Consider the following 19,573-nt stretch of genomic DNA (forward strand, 5'->3'; position numbering starts at 1 on the left):
CTTCATCCCCTTCCAGTGAATGTTTCTTAGTTGTGCCACCACAACTGGAGTCTTGATGTTGAAGAATATCATTTGCTTGAGAGTTACATACCACGTCTGCTTTTACTCCTAACCCACAAATTCTAGCTTCTTCCATTGTGCCAGTTTCAAATCCACTTCTGCCTGGGCCTGCTGAATTTCAAGATTACAGGTGAAGATCACCACAGCTGCCTAGCCCTATCTGTCTTCTCTGTGTCCTAACTGTTAATATTATTTGGTCACATGACATGTCACAACTGTAAACTCTACATTCCCTTTCTGGTTGAAAAATCATCATACATGTTTTTATTCTGACATTTACACAGTAAAAATATCAATATAAATTAAAACAATGAATTTTACCATCATGCTTACTTAAGGTTTTTAAAAATCATTTATTTATCTGTTTGTTTATTTATTATAAACTTCAGATTTTATTTCCCTCCTGGTTCCACATCCCATACCTCTCCCTGCCCTCCTGCCTACATGAGGATGTCCCCACTTCCCACTCCCTCCCCCATCCCATCTGACCTCTAAACTCCCTAGAGCCTCCAGTCTATTGAGGGTTAGGTACATCATCTCTGAATGAACATAGACCTGGAAGTCCTCTACTGTATGTGTTTTGGGGTCCTCATATGAGCCGGTGCATGCTGTCTGCTTGGTGATCCAGTGCCTGAGAGATCTCGGGGTCCTGATTAATTGAGACTGCTGGTCCTCCTACAGTATTGCCCTTCTTCTCAGCTTCTTTCTGCCTTCCCTAATTCAACAACAGGGGTCAGCTGCTTCTGTCCATTGGTTGGGTGCAAATATGTGCATCTGACTCTTACAGCTGCTTGTTGGGTCTTTTGGAAGGCAGTCATGATAGGTTCTTTTTTGTGAGCACTCCATAACTTCAATAATAGTGTCAGAACTTGGGGATCTCCCATTGAGCTGGACCCCATTTTGGGCCCATCACTGGACCGTCTTTTCCTCAGACTCCTCTCCATTTCCATCCATGTAGTTCTTTCAGACAGGAACAATTATGGGTGAAAGTTTTGACTGTGGGATAGCAACCCATCCCTCACTTGGTGCCCTGTCTTTCTGCTGGAAGTGGGCTTTACAAGTTCCCTCCTCCCAATGTAGGGCATTGCATCTAAGGTCCCTCCCAGGTCTCTGGTGCATTCTGGAGAGTCCCCCTACCCCCAACCTCCTACCTCCCAAGGTTGCCTGTTTCCATTCTTTCTACTGGCCTTCAGGGCTTCAGTCCTTTCCCCCTACCCAATACCAATTCATATTCCCCCTCCCCCTCCCCTTTCCCTCACAGGTCCCTCCTTCCCTCTCCCCTTGTGGTTGCTTTCTTCTCCCTCCCAAGTGGAACTGAGGCATCCCCACTTGGGCCCTTCAGCTTATTGACCTTTTTGAGTACCTTTGGTATTCTGTACTTTTTTGGCTAATATCCACTTAATAGTGAGTACATACCATGCATGTCCTTTTGGGTCTGAGTTACCTCACTCAGAATGATATTTTCTAGTTCCATCCATTTGCCTGCAAAGCTCAGGATGTCTTCCTTCTTAGTAGCTGAGAAGTATTCCACTGTGTAAACGAACCACATTATCCAGTCTTCTGTCATGGGACATCTGGATTGTTTCCAGCTGCTGGCTATCATAAACAAGACTGCTATAAACATAGTGGAACATGTACCCCTGTTGCATGGTGGGGCTTCTTTTGGGTATATTCCCAAGAGTGGTATTGCTGGATCTTTAGGTTGGTCTAACTGGCTGTCAATATGTAGAAAAATGAAAAAAGACCCATATTTGTCACCTTGCACAAAGCTCAAGTCCAAGTGGATCAATGACCTCAACATAAAACCAGATACACTGACTCTAACAGAAGAGAAAGTGGGAAAGAGCCTTGAACTTATTGACACAGGGGGAAATTTCCTAAACAGAACTCCAATGGCTCANGCTCTAAGATCAAAAATTGATAAATGGGACCTCATGAAACTGGAAAGCTTCTGTAAGGCAAAGGACATAATCAGTAAGATAAATCAGCAACCTACAGATTGGGAAAAATTCTTCACTAACCCCACATCCAATAGAAGGATAATATCCAAAATATATAAAGAACTCAAGAAGCTAATAACCAAGAAAGCCAAATAACCCAATCAAAAAATGGGGTATAGAACTAAACCGAAAATTCACGACAGAGGAATCGCAAATGGCTGAGAAACACCTAAAGAAGTGTTCAAAGTCCTTAGTGATCAGAGAAATGCAAATCAAAATGACCCTGAGATTCCACCTTACACCAATCAGAATGGCTAAGATCAAAACCTCAGGCTACAGCCCATGTTGATGAGGATGAGGAGAAAGAGGAACACTCCTCTATTGCTGGTAGGATTGCGAACTGGTACAACCACTGTGGAAATCAATCTGGAGATTCCGCAGAAAATTGGAAAAATCACAGGTTTTTAAGCTTGCATTTGTTTTTGTTATAGTTCACCTAGGACCTCAGGAGTGCTCTTGGAATTCCATTTTCTCTTAGAGTAATTTAACTACTTTTCAACATCAGATCACTGCTTTCCCTGGAGTAAAGAGAGTGATTACAAATACTATCCAGAGTGCCAATAGTGGCAGTAGTAGTAGTAGTAGTAGTAGTAGTAGTAGTAGTAGAAATCTAAGTAATAATTAAACTACACTTAGACTTACCAAGAAGGTAATGGGAGGATTAATTCGAAACATGATTGATTTTCTTTCTTTCTTTCTTTTTCCAATAGAATATCACTATTTAGCTCAGGTTTTCCTCTAACTTGTAATCATAGCCTTAGCCTTTGCAGTACTGGAGTTATAAATATACTTTGTCATGCCCAGCCATACTAGCATAATTAAACCAAAAAGAATCCAAAAGAGGTACAAAAATAGAAAACTTAATTTTGTTTGAATGTGTAGTGTTTTATTGTAAAAGATGGGTAGCTATTGATCATAAAAATTAGGAACTGTCTAGCACATGAGCAAATAGACAAATCCCAACACCTGGGCAAGGACAACTCTGTGGGAGAAGCGTTTGAAAGCCAGACCTGGTAACACGGATCTGTAATATTCTGTTGGGGAAGTATGAAGTTGAAATGGGAGGTTCACTGGAAGCTAATGGGACAGCTAATCTGGTAAATCCAATGCTGAGTAACAAGAGACCTTGTCTCCACTGGTAGGAGTCAAAGAATGATACCCCAGGTTTCTGCTGACCCCCATATATGCACTATTGCATGTTTGTGCTCTTCCCCCATCCCTACTCATACTCATGAGAACATACATATAAAGAGTTAAAAATAGGAATACAATACCCAGTGATTGTCATATATTTAAATGTGCAAAATATAGGAACATTTGTATTTATACTTCATAGGTGACATCAGACTGTTTTAATGAGTACTGTGCTGACATACTTGTTCTGGTTATCATTAGTTTTATAACTTTAAAGTTTTCGTAGCATTTTTGAAGTTTTGAATAATTCCTTTGTTGTATTTCTCAGTAAAAAGGAGAAGAAAGAAAAGAAACCCGCTGTTGGCATATTTGGGATGGTGAGTTTGGGAAACACTGCCCTCGACAAGGAGACGTTTCCTGCAGCTTTCTAAGGAAGTATGGAAATGTGGATGTAGAGTTAATTGATTGGAGTTAGCTTATTTCCGGAGGAATGCCAATCATACTTTGCCATGTACTGAGCCTCAGCAGCTCCCTCCTCAGTTTTCCGTTTCCTCCAAGTTAGTTATGTTGCCAGGGATCTTTTACCTGTATTTTTCTTCTTGACAGTCATTGCCAGCCAGGTAGAGGAAGCTTGCTGTATTCGATTCCATCTTTTTGCTGTTATTTGAGACAAGGTCTTGCTGTGCATGTAGAACAGATTGCCCTCAAATGCCTGATCCTTCTACCTCTTGCCTCCTAAGTACTGGGATTACCACGGCATACCGCCATGCTTTGATCACAGCAAAGGAAGAGCAGAGCTTGGCGTTAGACAGTAGTGTGGCAGTCTAACATGTGTTTGAAGTGCCATTTCCGGTTTCATGTGCTCACTGTGCGCATGCTCTGCTCTCTTCTAGTTTCGCTATGCAGATTGGCTGGACAAGCTGTGCATGGTTCTGGGAACTCTCGCTGCTATTATCCACGGAACATTACTTCCCCTCTTGATGCTGGTGTTTGGAAACATGACAGATAGTTTTACAAAAGCAGAAACCAGTATCCTGCCAAGCATTACTAATCAAAGTAAGAACTATTTGCGGGACCACGTTTATTGGAATTTTGCAAGTAACATTCTCTTAATGAACCATTTGCAGGGCCTTTACCAAATGTGCAGTGTTGTGTTTTGTGCTGTAAAAGGCGTAGGGTCAGCGCTCTCGTTCATGTTTGTAATGAGTCTGAGAAGATAATGTTTATGGGCACTAGACCATCTAGGAGAAGCGCTGGCAGAGATAAGTCGAAAAGGAGGAGGCTCTATGAAGTCAGAAATGTCTTTGAATGCTTCAGAAGGAAGTACAGGATCTAACCAGGACTGCAATGGTTCGAGAGTCCATGGCTATGAGTGTGAGTTTCTCATAATGTCCATGGCTCTGAGTGTAAGCGAGGAGTTTGGGATGTTTCTAACACCTTTAGCCTAAGAAACTGGAAAGACATGGTTTCTCCACTGAGAAAAAAAAGACGGAGAGGCATTTGGGCAGTTTTGGCTGAAAGCAGATCCTAGAGTGCAGAGAAGAAGGCTAAGACAAGATCTCTCTAAGATCTTTAGAGAGATCCTCTGTGAAGGACAGCATGCAGTGATGAGGAGGAAGTGCTCACCCAGGGTAACAGCATGGAGAGCTCAGCTACAGTAACAGGTGGGAATAGTATATCCATGACAGAATCCGAAGATGGATGGAGGAGGAATTGGGAATCTATGAGTGCTTTCTGCTGGTAAGTAAATCGTCCTGTCTGCCAGGGACATGTTTAAAAAGTGTCCTGTGGATGCCTGAAACCATAGAGAATACTGAACCCTGCATATGTTTACCATGTATTTCTTACATAGGCACCCCGGTGATAAAGTTTAATTCATAAACTAGATATGACAAGAGATTGATGGCAATAATTAATAAAACAACAAATACAGCAATGCACTGTGCTAAAAGTTATTTCAGTTTGTTCCTATTTCCTCTCTCTACCATCTTACTGTGTCCTCCTGATCCTCCTTTTGATGATGTCACAAGATGCAGTTTGAGCCACTGCAGGAAACTGAAGCCACAGAAAGTCTGACTTTTGGATAACTAGGGGACTGTTAGAATTTAGTTTCTAATCGGTAAGGTTCAAAGGAAGAGACTGGTTAATACAGAAAGATGCAAACATCAGAACAGTGGAGAAACGCGTGAGCTGCTGAATTACGTTGTCTTTCACACAAACGTCCTGACTTGGGAGAGACAGGTTGTTAGCTCTGAGCGTCAGTTTTCAGGTCACTGCCGGTCATGCAGAGATTGAGTTGCCATAAAGTACTGGAGGACTTACAGCTCAGTTTGTACTCAGTGAACATGTTGGCGGGTTCCAGTTATATATTTAGGTAGGGGTGTGTGTGTGTGTGTGTGTGTGAGTGTGTGTGTGTGTGTGTGTAACAACTACTAATGAAAATATAGGCCGTGATTTTAAAGAAAGAAAGTAGTATATGGGAGGGTTTGGAGAGAGAGAAAAGGGAAGGAAATTGTAGCTGAAACCGATTAATCTCTTCTCTAACCAACCCGGCAGTGGCCACGTGTGTCCCTAACTGCTCGCCCCAGTGTTCTGGGTTTTCAAATGAAAGATACACACATTCAGCCTTATATTTTAATATGTCTTAAGCAGTTCAAAGGCTGGGTCACTCCCAAACCTTCAGGTGGCTAACACCTCCCCTCCCATATTCCTGAGTTATTACTTACTAAAGTCTGTATTCCATCTTTGTTGTCCTAGACCCAGTTGTGTGGTTGGAGGGGGGCCGGGCCACTTCCTGACTCTTACAAGTTGGCTGTCTCTCTGTCCTCCACTTCTCAGGCCTGGTCTTTACTTCTCCCTCAGCAAGGGGGGAGTCTTTCTCCTTCTTCTTCCCTTGGTCCCCTCCCCCCTCCCCCCAACACTCACCCCTCCCCCACCGCTGCATGGTAATCCTCTGGTAAGTTCTACCTCTGTCTCCCTACCCAGTCATTGACGGCCAGCAACTTTATTTCCCAAAACCAACTGGGGGCAGGGACCCTCGTGCAATTTGGGGAACCCAATTAACATGATACAAGCATAAAAATTTTTCAAAAATGTTAGCAATGACTATATGAAAATACTCTTGATAATTCAATGATGTACTTAGCTTCTAAGGACCCTTTGTTTTTCTTTTTTAGATAAAGTGTGTGTGTGTGTGTGTGTGTGTGTGTGTGTGTGTGTTTGTGTGTGTGTAACATTCAGGTGGACATTTGTTCAGTTTGCCTACTGAGGCCAGAGAAACCATTGGATCCCCTGGAGCTAAGTTGCAGGAGGCTGTGGACCACTCTGTGTGGGTTCTGGGAACTGACATTGGGTCCCCTGCAAAAACAGTCAGCACTCCTGACTACTGAGCCATCTCCTCATCCCTGGACGTTTTACATTTGTTATTAGAGACCAAACCCATGGCTTAATGCATCAATTGAACTTATTTTTTTGAGGTGCTGAGAATTGAACTTCTAATGTCCCACTGAGCAATATTCCTAGTCTGATAGCTGAACATTTTTTTTTAAAAAGGTTTATCTCTTTATGTCTATGTATGCTATGTTTGCATGTGCCTGTACGACAGAATAGGACATCAGATTCCATGATAGATGATTCTGAGCTACTATGTGGTTGCTGGAAATTGAACGAAGGGCCTCTGGAAGAGCAGCCAGTGCTCTTAATCACTGAGCCATCATTCTAGCCTGATGTTTGAATTCTTAGGTCTAAGATAAGCACTATCAATCCTTATCCAAGAAATGTGTACATAAATATCCAAACTCATTTGTAGCCCATTAGAACTTTTGCTGCTTGGTCCCTGGGGTCCACATCTTTGTGTTTCTGTTTATCCTGAGTTAAAACTATACTATTTTGTGATTGCTGTGTCCTAGACTAGAGAGCTTCATTGTTTGTTAATTGCTCAAGGAGGCCCAGATTCTAAACGGGATTACACAATCCAGGGCCATAATCAGAAAGCTATGTAAACACTTCAGTGGGTCCATCCTTTGTTGATGCTGCAGTCCTCCTGTTAGCTCTTCTGATGCCCTGCTTGGTCTCAGCATGGACTTGGTCTTACTACTTCACTGTGACGTCTGATTGCATAACATCCCACTTGTCCAGCCTTTCCACAAGACTCTAATGTCTGAGACAGGGAATTCTCTAGCTCTGACACACTATTTCACTATTTGTGTGTGTGTTTGTGTGTGTTTGTGTGTGTGTGTGTGTGTGTGTGTGTGNTGTGTGTGTGAGAGAGAGAGAGAGAGAGAGAGAGAGAGAGAGAGAGAGAGAGAGAGAGAGAGAATGTGTGTATGTGTATGTGTACACAAAGCTTAACTGACTGGAGTTTTCTGTAGTATCTGAATTCGTATCTCCATGTGAACCAAGTGCTATCTGCAGATAGACCTAGATAAAGACTGCTGTGGTTTTAAATGTGTTGTACTGATATTGACAGGACACACAAAAGTCTAAGTGACATCCAGGAAATTAAAGAAATGACAGTGAGTTGGCATAAGATAGGACTAGAGACTGGGTAATACATGAGTTGAAGGGGCCTTAAATCCAGCATAGGATATGGACCAAGGTCAAGGGGATCAGAAGCTCATTCATCTTCACACATGTTCATATTATTTACATCGTAAATCATCTGTTTTCTTTCTTTCCCTCCCTTCCCATTGAGTTCCACACACATTATAATCTATCATGTTGCAATGACTTTAAGATTTGAAGTATGCCTTTCCTTGACTGAGCAGTCCTGATTATGGTAATTTTTCCTATACAATATTTACCATATATTCATATACATGTATACACATTCTTATGCAGTATTATTTGTCTGTTTGTGTGGTCCTGGATGAAATCTAGGACATAGTGGTTGCTGGGTAAGTAGATCCTCACTGAGCAATATTCCCAGTTTGTAGAATTGTTTGTAACAGTATGATATTGGAAACAACTATAATGAATTGAAACTTAAAATTGATATAAGCATACACTGGCAAGAAAAATTGTTAATGAATGTAGAACAAAGTTCATTTTTAAATGTTTTGTATAAGCCAGGCAGTAGTGGTGCATGCCTTTAATCCCAGCACTTGGGAGGCAGAGGCAGGCGGATTTCTGAGTTTGAGACCAACCTGGTCTACAAAGTGAGTTCCAGGACAGTGAGGACTATACAGAGAAACCCTGTCTCGAAAAAAACAAAAACAAAAAACAAAAAACAAAAAACAAAAAACAAAAACAAAAAAATGTTTTGTATCTAGGTACATCTATAAAAGAAAATTTTAAAAATACATAAAAATGTTGACTGGTAGTTATTTTTATGTGGATAGTGGTGTTGGGGTGTCTCATGTATTTGGTTCAGACTGTTAGCACTTCCCAATATTGTATTGTGCTCTATTCTTCATGATAATTTTGAAGTAAAATAAGAGTAAAGAAATGGAGTGCTAGGGCTTAAATATCTGCACAAGTGTCCAGTCACTTTGGTGTTTATTTGTCACTGTGAGTTTCTTCTTGAAAGTAACTCTACATTCTTCTTCTTGAATGTAGGCTGTGTGTAGTTGTGCAGGGCCAGTGGGAAAGTATTTGAATGAATGTCAATAAAGCTTGAATTGGAACTGAATTGAACTTAACTGAGTCACTCGAATCCTGCTTTTGTGTAGAATTTCAAGTGAAATGAGTTTGGTTTATTTTCTATGTTTATTATCATTGGAGATCAAAGAGGCATCAATGGGCCAGCTCTGTTTTCTGGTTGTCTAGGTGGAGTCAACAGTACTCCGATCGTCAGCAACAGCAGTTTGGAGGAAGACATTGCCATGTAATTCTGCACTTTATTCTTTCATTAATCTTTCCTGCATGAATCCAGTTAGAATGATCTATACAAATTTTCTCTCTTATAAGATGATTTGAAGCTGAATTAAGAATCACTCACTGTCCACAGCTTTGTAATCATTACCTTGCTTCTTGCACAGTTTCCCTAGTAATAATGATAATAAGACTGGCCAGAGGGAAAATTTTAAACTCAGCTTCTAATTCAAAATAATGAAATAAAACACCCTAGAATAAATAAATGTTTAATTTTGACCATGGCTTACGTTGGGGAAACATTTTAATACTTTATATGCTTTAAAGTTTGTTGCTCAATATCTTTTAACAAATGTGTAAAGATCTATAACAATAATCAGACAATATGATTCTACATTATTCTATGGATGAAACCATAGACATGTTTAAAGGAGGCATAGCCACTTGCTTATACTTGAAAGATATTGAAGTAAATCCTTGGACTACTGTTATATAGAGGATATATATATATATATATATATATATATATATATATGAGAGAAAGAAAAGCAGACAGCCTGATGGGGCCCATTGCTGAGTTCTCATGATGCTCATGATGTAGTAAGATTAGGGCTACAATGGCATGTCTTACCTGATTGCCTATATATATATACATATATACCCCATCTGATCTCAGCATGTAGCCAAAGCTACTTACTCTCTAGCTTGTGGCATTCCATCTGCCTCAGCTGTATAAGCGCCAGGATTACAGGTTTAAGCACCAATGCCCAGTTAACAGCAATATATTGACTGTTTAAAATACATTATTAAGGAATCGTGGGCACACCTTAGGACTGTCAAGGTATATATAGGAGGCTTCTGAGATTGAGGTCAGACTGGGCTACATAACAAGATCTTATTTTTAAAAAACTGTTAAAATGTCATGGCGGTGCACGCCTTTGACCCCAGCACTCAGGAGGCAGAGACAGGCAGATTTCTGAGTTCGAGGCCAGCCTAGTCTACAAAGTGACTTCCAGGATAGCCAGGGCTATACAGAGAAACCCTGTCTCGAAAGAAAAAAAGAAAAAAGAAAAGAAAAAAATGTAAATAAGTGAACAACAACAACAACAACAATTTACAGGCTGTCCCCTAAAAATAAATTACATTTGTTAAATATGGCTACTCTTGCTATATCATCAGCACATGAAAAATAATTGATTATAGACTCATCTATTAATGAGAAGCATTGTAGTTGCACCATATCTTCTTGCAAGTTGTAAGAGGTAACAGGGCATGTATTGTTAGTAAGATTCCTGATAGGCTGAGCACAGAACTGTGACCATCACATCAGACAATCTCTTGCTTTTAAGTAAGCATTTTGATGCTTCCCCATGACATACTGCATTCTTCAGAAGATAATGAAAACTCTTTTTTTAAAAAAAAATGGGGAAATCTGTATCCTGTATTTCATTTTGGAAGGTTCTCTTTTAGTCTAAACATCAACTAATTAGAGAAGCCCAAGGGATGTTCATTCTTGTGAATGTGAAACCTCAGAACAAGTCAACATCAGTTGGTCTTCTTCTTAGTTTAATTTGAGGACTTTCATTTCTCATTGTTTCAACTTAAATAAGAAGGGCTGCTCTTTTGATTTCTTAAAACATTTTGGGGTAGTTCAAAATGACCAGTTGGTCAGATGACCTACAAATGCTATTAGTTTTCAGCTGTCACTTACCAGCCACAGTCTGTCGGTAGTTCAATGGTATGGCATCACTCCCATCTCTGGGTTCCACTTTCTAAAAGTTCTGTCACTTGTCCCTTGAAAAGCAGACAGCCTGATGGGGCCCATTGCTGAGTTCTTATGATGCTCATGATGTAGTAAGATTAGGGCTACAATGGCATGTCTTACCTGATTGCCAGTATGTCAAGCACTCCCTCATAGCAACTGACTCCTCTGCATGCTTATTTTATGTAAGGCACTGGCCCAAGCACCATTTTACCAGCTAGGAAATTGGGACACAGGATCTTAAGCAGCTCGTCTGAGTTTACAAGGTTTTTAAGTGAAGAGCGGGGATTTATTTACCCCACTGCAGTGACCACTACTGGCCATTTCTCTACATTAGTGCAGACATAGACAGATGCTGACCCCTACAGCTCCTTACAACTGCTTCTCATCTGTTAAGGAGGATGGGATACGCGGAAATGCAGTGTTCTTGTTTTTCAGGTACGCCTACTATTACACCGGGATTGGTGCTGGTGTGCTCATAGTTGCCTACATCCAGGTTTCACTTTGGTGCCTGGCAGCTGGAAGACAAATACACAAGATTAGGCAGAAGTTTTTTCATGCTATAATGAATCAAGAGATAGGCTGGTTTGACGTGCATGACGTTGGGGAGCTCAACACCCGGCTCACCGAGTGAGTACCTCCTTGTATGCTGAAGTCAGATGTGGTCTTGTTCTTCATGCTGTGAAGCAGATACCACCAGCTCTGTTAGGTGTGCGGGTGCATCACTGAGCAGAGTAAAGCCCTGTGGACAGTACCTGTGTCTCACACAGTTTCTTGTTCACAACTGGCAGGGGATGGGAGGTAGGGAGGGGACTCCTGCTTGTCTGGCACTGAATGAGGGATTAAGCTCCTAGAATCAAGACTGAGCACAGCAGTAGTTCGCAATGCAACAACATGGCCTGTCTGCTCCACTGAGCACTGTCCTGCCAGGGCTCCATGGAACCCTTGGACGACAGTAGAAAGAAGGAAGGGGCTCCTGTCTGTCATCCTCTGCTTCATGGAAGACATGATGAACTCAAAGATTGTGTTCAGAGAGGACAGCGTCAATGCACAGAGCAGAAATCTCTGAGCAGTTGGAAATTTCACAGTGACTAGTCTTACACATCCCATGTTTGTATTCTGAGGCTGTGTGGACCACAGAATATTGTTAATGTCAAATCTGCTGGAAACAATCTACATTAATTTATGTCAGACTCAGTGATGCAATGTAAAACGATAAATTCTGTGTTTGCAAATCTGATATTATTTGTAACACAATTTCTTTCTCCTTTAGTGATGTGTCCAAAATTAATGACGGAATTGGTGACAAAATTGGGATGTTTTTTCAGTCCATAACAACATTTTTAGCCGGTTTTATAATAGGATTTATACGTGGCTGGAAGCTAACCCTCGTAATTTTGGCTGTTAGCCCTCTTATTGGACTGTCATCTGCTTTGTGGGCAAAGGTAAGTGCACACATTGCAGAGCCTCCCCAGACTCTTTTTACCACAACTGTGAGTTAGGTACTTGTTCTTAGACGTCTGTTTGCTAATCAGCAGGATGAGATGACTCTGCCCCACTGAGCTATTATTTGTGGACAGTCTAGGAAGGAAGGAGACATCCTATCTCATTCCCCACTTTTATAGTAAATACATGCTGAGCTGGAAAGATCTGTGCTCAGTACAGGACAGCACCATATCACTGTGAGGTGTGAGGGACAGAAGTGGTTTTCCCAGGTCTATACCACTCTACAATGATTTCTGTAAGACTTAACTGTCACTCTCCAGGGAACAATCTCAACTAGTCAGGCTTGAATTGTGTGTTTACCCAATGAACCATCTTACCCAGCCTTTGCCAGCCTAAAAGCTTTTTTTTTTCTTAATTGATTTTCAGCTTAGTAAAACATCGAACAAGTTATGGTTAGATTCATGTCAGAATTTAATCAAAAAATTATTTTAAATGTGTTAAGATATCTTGTAGAATAGGTAAGGAAAAGGGAGCGCAATTTAATCTTTAAGAACTACACATTGCTTCAGTTACTGGGACCTTTGTTTCACGCCCTGCTCTGCACATCTTAGATCCTTAGAGTGTTGGCTCATTTAAAAGATATGTGCGGCAGCTTAAGAAGCTGTTTCTCACTGTGGGCTTCAGGCTGCCTTCCCAACCCAAATGGGAAGAACAGAAGGGTCCCAGGCACAGGAGTCATCTGACCCAGAGTCCCTTTGTGTCCCCGATTCTCTTCCTTGAACAGTCACTGAGGCAGCTAGAAGACACTGAGAGGGAAACCATTATACTTTTGCTCTCCCACGAGGTTCAAAGATCTTGCTTTGTATAATGATTAATGTACGAGCAACATTTTTTATTAGATATTTTCTTCATTTACATTTCAAATGCTATCCCGAAAGTCCCCTATACCCTCCTCCCGCCCTGCTCCCCAACCCACCCACTCCCGCTTCCTGGCCCTGGCATTCCCCTGTACTGGGGCATATAAGACCAAGGGCTTCTCCTCCCATTGATGGCCAACTAGACCATCCTCTGCTACATATGCACCTAGAGACACAAGTTCTGGGGGTACTGGTTAGTTCATATTGTTCTTCCTATAGAGTTGCAGACCTCTTTAGCTCCTTAGTATGAGCAACATTTTTATGTCTTTACTTTTTACTTTGCAAAAGATAGAGTTGCTAGGCATTCTTAAATGATATGAGATTGCACTTTGACAGGTATTGACTTCATTTACTAATAAGGAACTCCAGGCTTATGCTAAAGCTGGAGCAGTTGCTGAAGAAGTCTTGGCAGCCATCAGAACTGTGGTTGCATTTGGAGGACAAAAGAAAGAACTTGAAAGGTTTGGACTTCTGCTAGAAATGTAAAATTCTGTGCCATTGCTGGTGTTCTGAAAAGTTGCAATTCTAAGTATGTTTTCCTATTACATGCCTTCAGAAGAAGGGAGTATATATGTTCTGTATATGTTCTGTTTGCTTTTGGCATTGAAATGTTTGGAAGCCTATGTTTTCATTCCTAAGAGGATGGAATGGTACAGAAACTACAAATAAGGAAGTTTCTGCTATACAGACAACCATTAGTTTAAGAAGTAAAAAACTTTAAAGAGAGTCATGGGAATATTTTTTTTTCTTTTTTTGGAAAGACGTTGACATTTGCTTTGATAGGGGTGGAAAGCTGCCTAGTGATTAAGAGGGTATAATGTTCTTGTGGGCTCAGCGACCTGTAACTTCTGCTCCAGAGGATCTGATTAATACCTTTTTTTTTTTTTTTTGCCTCCAAAGCCATCTTTGCTCATATGCACACCTGCCACTCAACTCACATAATCTTTAAAATTATGCTTTGATAAGAGAAATGTACTAAGGAGCAGGAGGAAGGCACATTTAAATATGGTGTAGGATATCTCTTAGGGGGGATTTTAACAAGCCTGAGGCCTGAGAGATTCGAGTATGTTTCCCATAGCTAGGGCAGCGATGGGGTCTGGGATCAAAGACGATGAAAATTTCCCAAGGTGGCAAAAGCTCTAGGCTAGTGTGGAATATATTGTCACAGAGCTTGTATGTCATTTAATTTTGAATGCATTTAATTCAATAGTTAGAATAGTTTAGATTAACAGGTTCGTTGTTCTCATGTTTGTTAAATGTTACCTTCTGGGATACAATTTTTTTTTTCTTTTGTGGAGTCCTATCTGGTGACTGTTGGCTCTATTTCCTGAGTGACCAGAGTGTTGTAGGAAATATTAAAACAAAGAAAGAAAGAAACAAACAAACAAACAAAACCCTGCAATTTTCCAGAGCTACTGCCAGCAACTCTCCACCCTGGTGCAGTCCAGCCAGGCTATTCTCTGCCTCTAGCCCTCCCCCACCTCCCACCCCCCACCCACCCCCTCAGCGACCAATAGCTACTTTCCCAGCTCTAGTTCCCTTGTCTCTGGAGCAGATAGTTCTCTTTCTGCCAGACAAACCCCTGTCTGTAGTCAGAGGTCCCACATTTTAGTAACCCAGTAAATCAAAACTCTAGAAGCTTATAATTAACAAATCAGATTTATAGATCAATAAATTCTCAATTCACAAGATGCCATTACAATAATTTAATAACCAATTGATAATGATAAAAGTTGCCTACCTAGATTAGACAAATTGTCCCAATTATTCTAACCTTTATGATAGCATAACTACCTGTGACTAGTTAAAGCCACGCTGGTTCAGGTTCTTCTTCCTGTCCGTCCATCTCCATCTTGGCTTTTCTTTTTTCTCTCTCCTCTGATGCTCTCAGTCTCTGCAACTCTTAGCTCCACCTCCCTTTTCCCTGTCCAATCACAGACCTCCTGCTGCACTAATATTTTAATGTGATTGGACAGAGAAATCCTATCACATCAGAGTCCTATTCTGAAAGTCCTTATGTCTAAATGTTCAAGTATCCGCCCTGCTTTTTCTCTAACAGATTCAGACTGGTATGTCTTTAGACTGCTTTGTCATGGAAAAATTTTTGTTTCTCCATGGGAGTTATGGGAGATAGTTTTTCTGGGTATAATAGTCTTGGTTATTAGCTGTGTTCTTTCAACCATATCACTCCAAGCCCCAATGGTTTTTTCTATTGAAAAATCAGCTGTTATTTTGATTGCTCTGCCTTTCTATGGGCTTTGGTCCTTTTCTCCTACAGCTTTTAGTTCCTTCCCTCCCTCCCTCCCTCCCTTCCTCCCTCCCTCCCTTCTTATGATCTTAGTGTTTTAACTATAAGATGACACAGGGAAATTCTTTTCTGGTCCTGTCTCTTAGGAGCTCTGTATGTGTCTTGTACCTAGACAGACATTTATTCTCCTAGATGTGGCATTTTTTTTTTCCCTATGGTTTTTGTTGGAAGTATTTTCTGAGCCTTTGGCATGAAGTTCTTGTTTTGTGATGGCCATCATTCATAGATTTAAACTTTAATGGTATTTCAAGGTTCTTGCATGTTCTGTTTATCTGTTTTTTAAAAGCTTATCATTGCCCTTGACCTAATGATGCAATTCTTTTACCTTGATTCAAGTCTTGCTAGCTAGACTGTCCTCTATGTTATCCAGTTTCTTAGAAGTAAGGCTTTCCACACAGCTTTTGATTGACTTATTGAGTGTTATGCTTTGAGCATCATTTTGGTTTAATTTTTTTCTTCGATACTTCTGCCAGTACTGAGTTATTTTCATATCTTGAATTGGCTTCCATATTTCATTTAGATGCTTGTATGCTCTTTGAGTACATTCATGATTTTTAATTTTGTGAATGTGAATATAGTAATATGCTTTAATTCTTTGTTTGGAATTTCAGCTAAGTCACTGTCAGTGCCAGGCCTTTTGGGAGAATATGTGTTTTCTTGGGTTTTCATCTAATTTTTTGTTTTTGAGTTGGTGTTGTCCATCGGGAATTAATGGGTAGCAGATTTTTTTTTCTGGGTCATCTCTTTAATGAGGGTAACCCGGCATTCTTAATTGGAGTGTTGTGGTTCCTGTCACTCTTTAAGGCCACCCTTTATACCAGTTTGTTGAGGTAGGAAAGAGAACTAGTAGGCTTAGTAGCTTAGTCAAATCAAGCCTGTGTGTCCCTCATATGCTGGCAGAGTGCAGTTCCATAATTCAGCTCCTCCATGTAAAATTTTCTCCATTAATCACTTATTTATTCACTTTATACCCTGATTGCTGCCTCCCTGTCTTGGTCCCTTGCTTACACACTCTCTCCCTCATCCGCTGTCCCCTTCTTCTCTGAGAGAGTAGAGCCCTTCCTCCTCTCCTGATATCTCCCCACCCGGTTACATCAAGTCTCTGAAGGGCTAGGTACATCCTCTCCCACTGAAACCAGACAGGGCAGCCCAGGTAGAGGAATGGATTCCATAGACAGGCAACAGCTTTAGGGACAGCCCCACTCTAGTTGTTGGGGGACCCACGTTAAAACCAAGTGCTACTTATGTGCTTGGGAGAGGGATGCTGGTCCAGCGTGTGTATGCTCTTTGATCGGTGGCCCAGTCTCTAAGAGCCCCCAAGGGTCCAGGTTAGTTGACTCTGTTTGTCTTCCTATTCTCTTTGGGGCCTTCAATACTTCCCCCAACTCTTCCATAAGATTCCTTGAACTCCTTCCAATGTTTGGCTATGGGTCTTTGCATGTTTCAGTCAGCTGTTAAGCAGGGGCTCTCAGAGGAGAGCCAGGTTCCTGTCTGCAAGCACAACAGAGTATTATTAAATGGTGCTTGCCCATGGGATGGGTCTCAAGTTGGGCCCATTATTGTTCAGTTGTTCCCTCAGTGTTCTATCTTTGTCTAGCTACAGGAGATGGCCTCTACAGGTTTCATATCCCCACTGCTATGAGTCTCAACTAAGATTACCCCCAAAGACTCCTAGGAGCCTCCACCATTCCAGGTTTCTGGCATGTACTAGAAATGCTCCCTTTGCCCCCAACCCCACTAGGTGTAGACTTTCATTCATTCACCTGGCCCTCTGGCCTTCTCTCTGCCTCTCCCCATATCTGATCTTGAAACCCCCCCATCTGCCTTCCAATCCTCTCTTCCACCTAGTACCATACCTCCATCTGCCTGATATGACTATTTTATTTCCCCTTCTAAGTGAGATTCAAGTAGCCTTGCTTGGGCCTTCCTTCTTGTTTAGCCTCTTTGAGTCTGTGGATTATATCGTGGGTATCCTGTACTCTACGACTAATATACACTTATAAGTGAGTATATACCATGCATGTCCTTTTGAGTCTGAGTTACATCACTCAGGGTGATATTTTCTAGTTCCATCAATTTGCCTGCAAAATTCATGATGTCCTTGTTTTTAGTCGTTTAATAGTATTCCACTGTGTAAATGAACCACATCTTCCATATCCATTCTTCAGTTGAGGGATATCTGAGTTGTTTCCAGTTTCTGGCTATCAAAAATTATTAAGTCTTACTTCAAAAGCCTGTACTTTAAAAAAAATTGGAAAATTTAAATGAAATGGGTGGTTTTCTAGACAGATAACAATTACCAAAGTTAAATCAAGATCAGGTAAACTATCAAAACAGTCCTATAACCCCTAAGAAAATAGAGGCAATCAATAAAAGTCTCCAAAACAACAAAACAAAACAACAACAACAAAAAAAACAACCAACCAGCCAAACAAACAAACCAACCAAACCGAGACCAGATGGTTTTAGGGCAGATTTGACCATTCAAATACTAGCTAATAACAATGCTCCTCAAACTATTTCCCAAAACAGAAACAGAAGGAACACTGCCAAATTCATTCTATGAGGCCACAGTCACCCTGATACCTAAACCATATGAAGATCAATTTCAGACCAATTTCTCTTATGAACTTGGATGCAAAAAAACTCAATGAAATACTCACAAGCTGAGTCCAAGAACACATCAAAGACATTCACCACGAACAAATAGGCTTCATCCCAGGGATGAAGAATGTTTCAATAGACCTCCTTTATACAAATGACGAACAGGTTGAGAAAGAGATTAGGGAAACAACACCCTTTACAATAGTCACAAATAATACAGATTACCTTGGTGTGAGTCTATCCAAGCAAGCGAAAGAACTGTATGACAAGAACTTCAAGTCTCTGAGAAAGAAATTGAAGATATCTGAAGATGGAATAAATTTCCCAAGTGCACAGATCAGTAGGATTAACAGTGAAAACTGCCATCTTACCAAAAGCAAACATCCATGTAATTTAAGCCTGATCCAGAATTTATCTCCTCATCTCTTAGAATGTGGGCTTTCTCACTGCCTCATTCCCAGGGCAGTCTGTGTCTCCACTGTCACATGTCATAGCTTCCCTGGCCTGTACCTACTATATATTCATGATCCAAAACAATGTTGTAGATCAGTGATTTTAAAATTTACAACTATAGAAATGAGATAAAGTACAGTGCTTGCTTTCTAAGGGAGAGCATTTTGTGTCCCTATGCGACCTGTAGCTCTCAGTCATTTTCTCTGGGTCACCTAGGTTCTAGGACTATTGGCTCCAGACCCACTTAGTACAGCTTATTCAGATATCGAAAACATGGCTAACACACCACAGTTCCCAAAGTGCACCCCCAAGGGAGCGAGCAGTCTTTAAAGCCTCCTTAAGGTCCAGACTTTTAAATAGCTTTCTTATGTTAAGATTCTCTGGCATTGTGTCTCCATTTCATTAACCATTTGCTGTTCCTCTTTCCTCTGCTTCCCTCTTCTTGCTCTTCATCCTTCCCCCTTTTCATCTTCCTTCTCCGGCTGCCTTCTTCTGCCTCATTATCCTTTCCCTTCCTGCTCTCCCCCCCCTTCCCCCATGGGACAGGCCTTCCCCCGTGGGACAGGCGCAGTCCTCCTGATTCAGTCTCCTAGTACTACAAGGGCAAACTTATCTTCCCCCTGATTAGTGAGATTGTTTTAAGTTTCTCTCCATTTAATCTGATTGGTGTGCTGTATATTGCCTTTATTGTGCTTAGGTATATGTCTTGTATCCCTGACCTCCTCCCCCCAAAACTTTTAACATGAAGGGGTGTTGGATTTTATCAAAGGATGTTTCAGCATCTATTCCTAGTACTACCTGGGAGTACAGACTAGTCACCATGACCAGCTGTTTTTCTTGTGTGTGGAATAATATCCACTTTTGATATTTTGGACTATTTCATTATTACTAAGACCAAAAACCATATAAGCCCCAATTTTTTCTTCAACAAAGAAATAAAATAATAATAGCACACCTTAGGGGAAATGTATGGAGAAAAGAAGAAAATTCTTGTGTGCTATTGGGCTGCATGCCTTCAGAGTTCTCAAGTAGATTTCTTGTTACATTGAGATAGTTTCTTAACATTTAAGAAGGGAGT

General features: G+C 41.0%; 1 protein-coding gene across 2 annotated transcripts in view; it reads left to right on the forward strand.

Moving 5' to 3' along the window:
• LOC110315904 (multidrug resistance protein 1B) overlaps window positions 1–19,573 on the forward strand; it is a 69,774-nt gene that overhangs the window by 7,324 nt on the left and 42,877 nt on the right. Inside the window, exons 3-8 of one of the 2 annotated variants that reach the window (XM_021189847.1) lie at window positions 3,523–3,571; window positions 4,088–4,250; window positions 8,961–9,018; window positions 11,206–11,397; window positions 12,041–12,212; window positions 13,467–13,591. In XM_021189847.1, the coding sequence (XP_021045506.1) occupies window positions 3,523–3,571; window positions 4,088–4,250; window positions 8,961–9,018; window positions 11,206–11,397; window positions 12,041–12,212; window positions 13,467–13,591 (759 nt within the window). The other variant, XM_029535436.1, reaches the window with a different exon arrangement.

The sequence above is a fragment of the Mus pahari genome, chromosome 2 (assembly GCF_900095145.1).
Source record: "Mus pahari chromosome 2, PAHARI_EIJ_v1.1, whole genome shotgun sequence".
Taxonomy (NCBI): domain Eukaryota; kingdom Metazoa; phylum Chordata; class Mammalia; order Rodentia; family Muridae; genus Mus; species Mus pahari.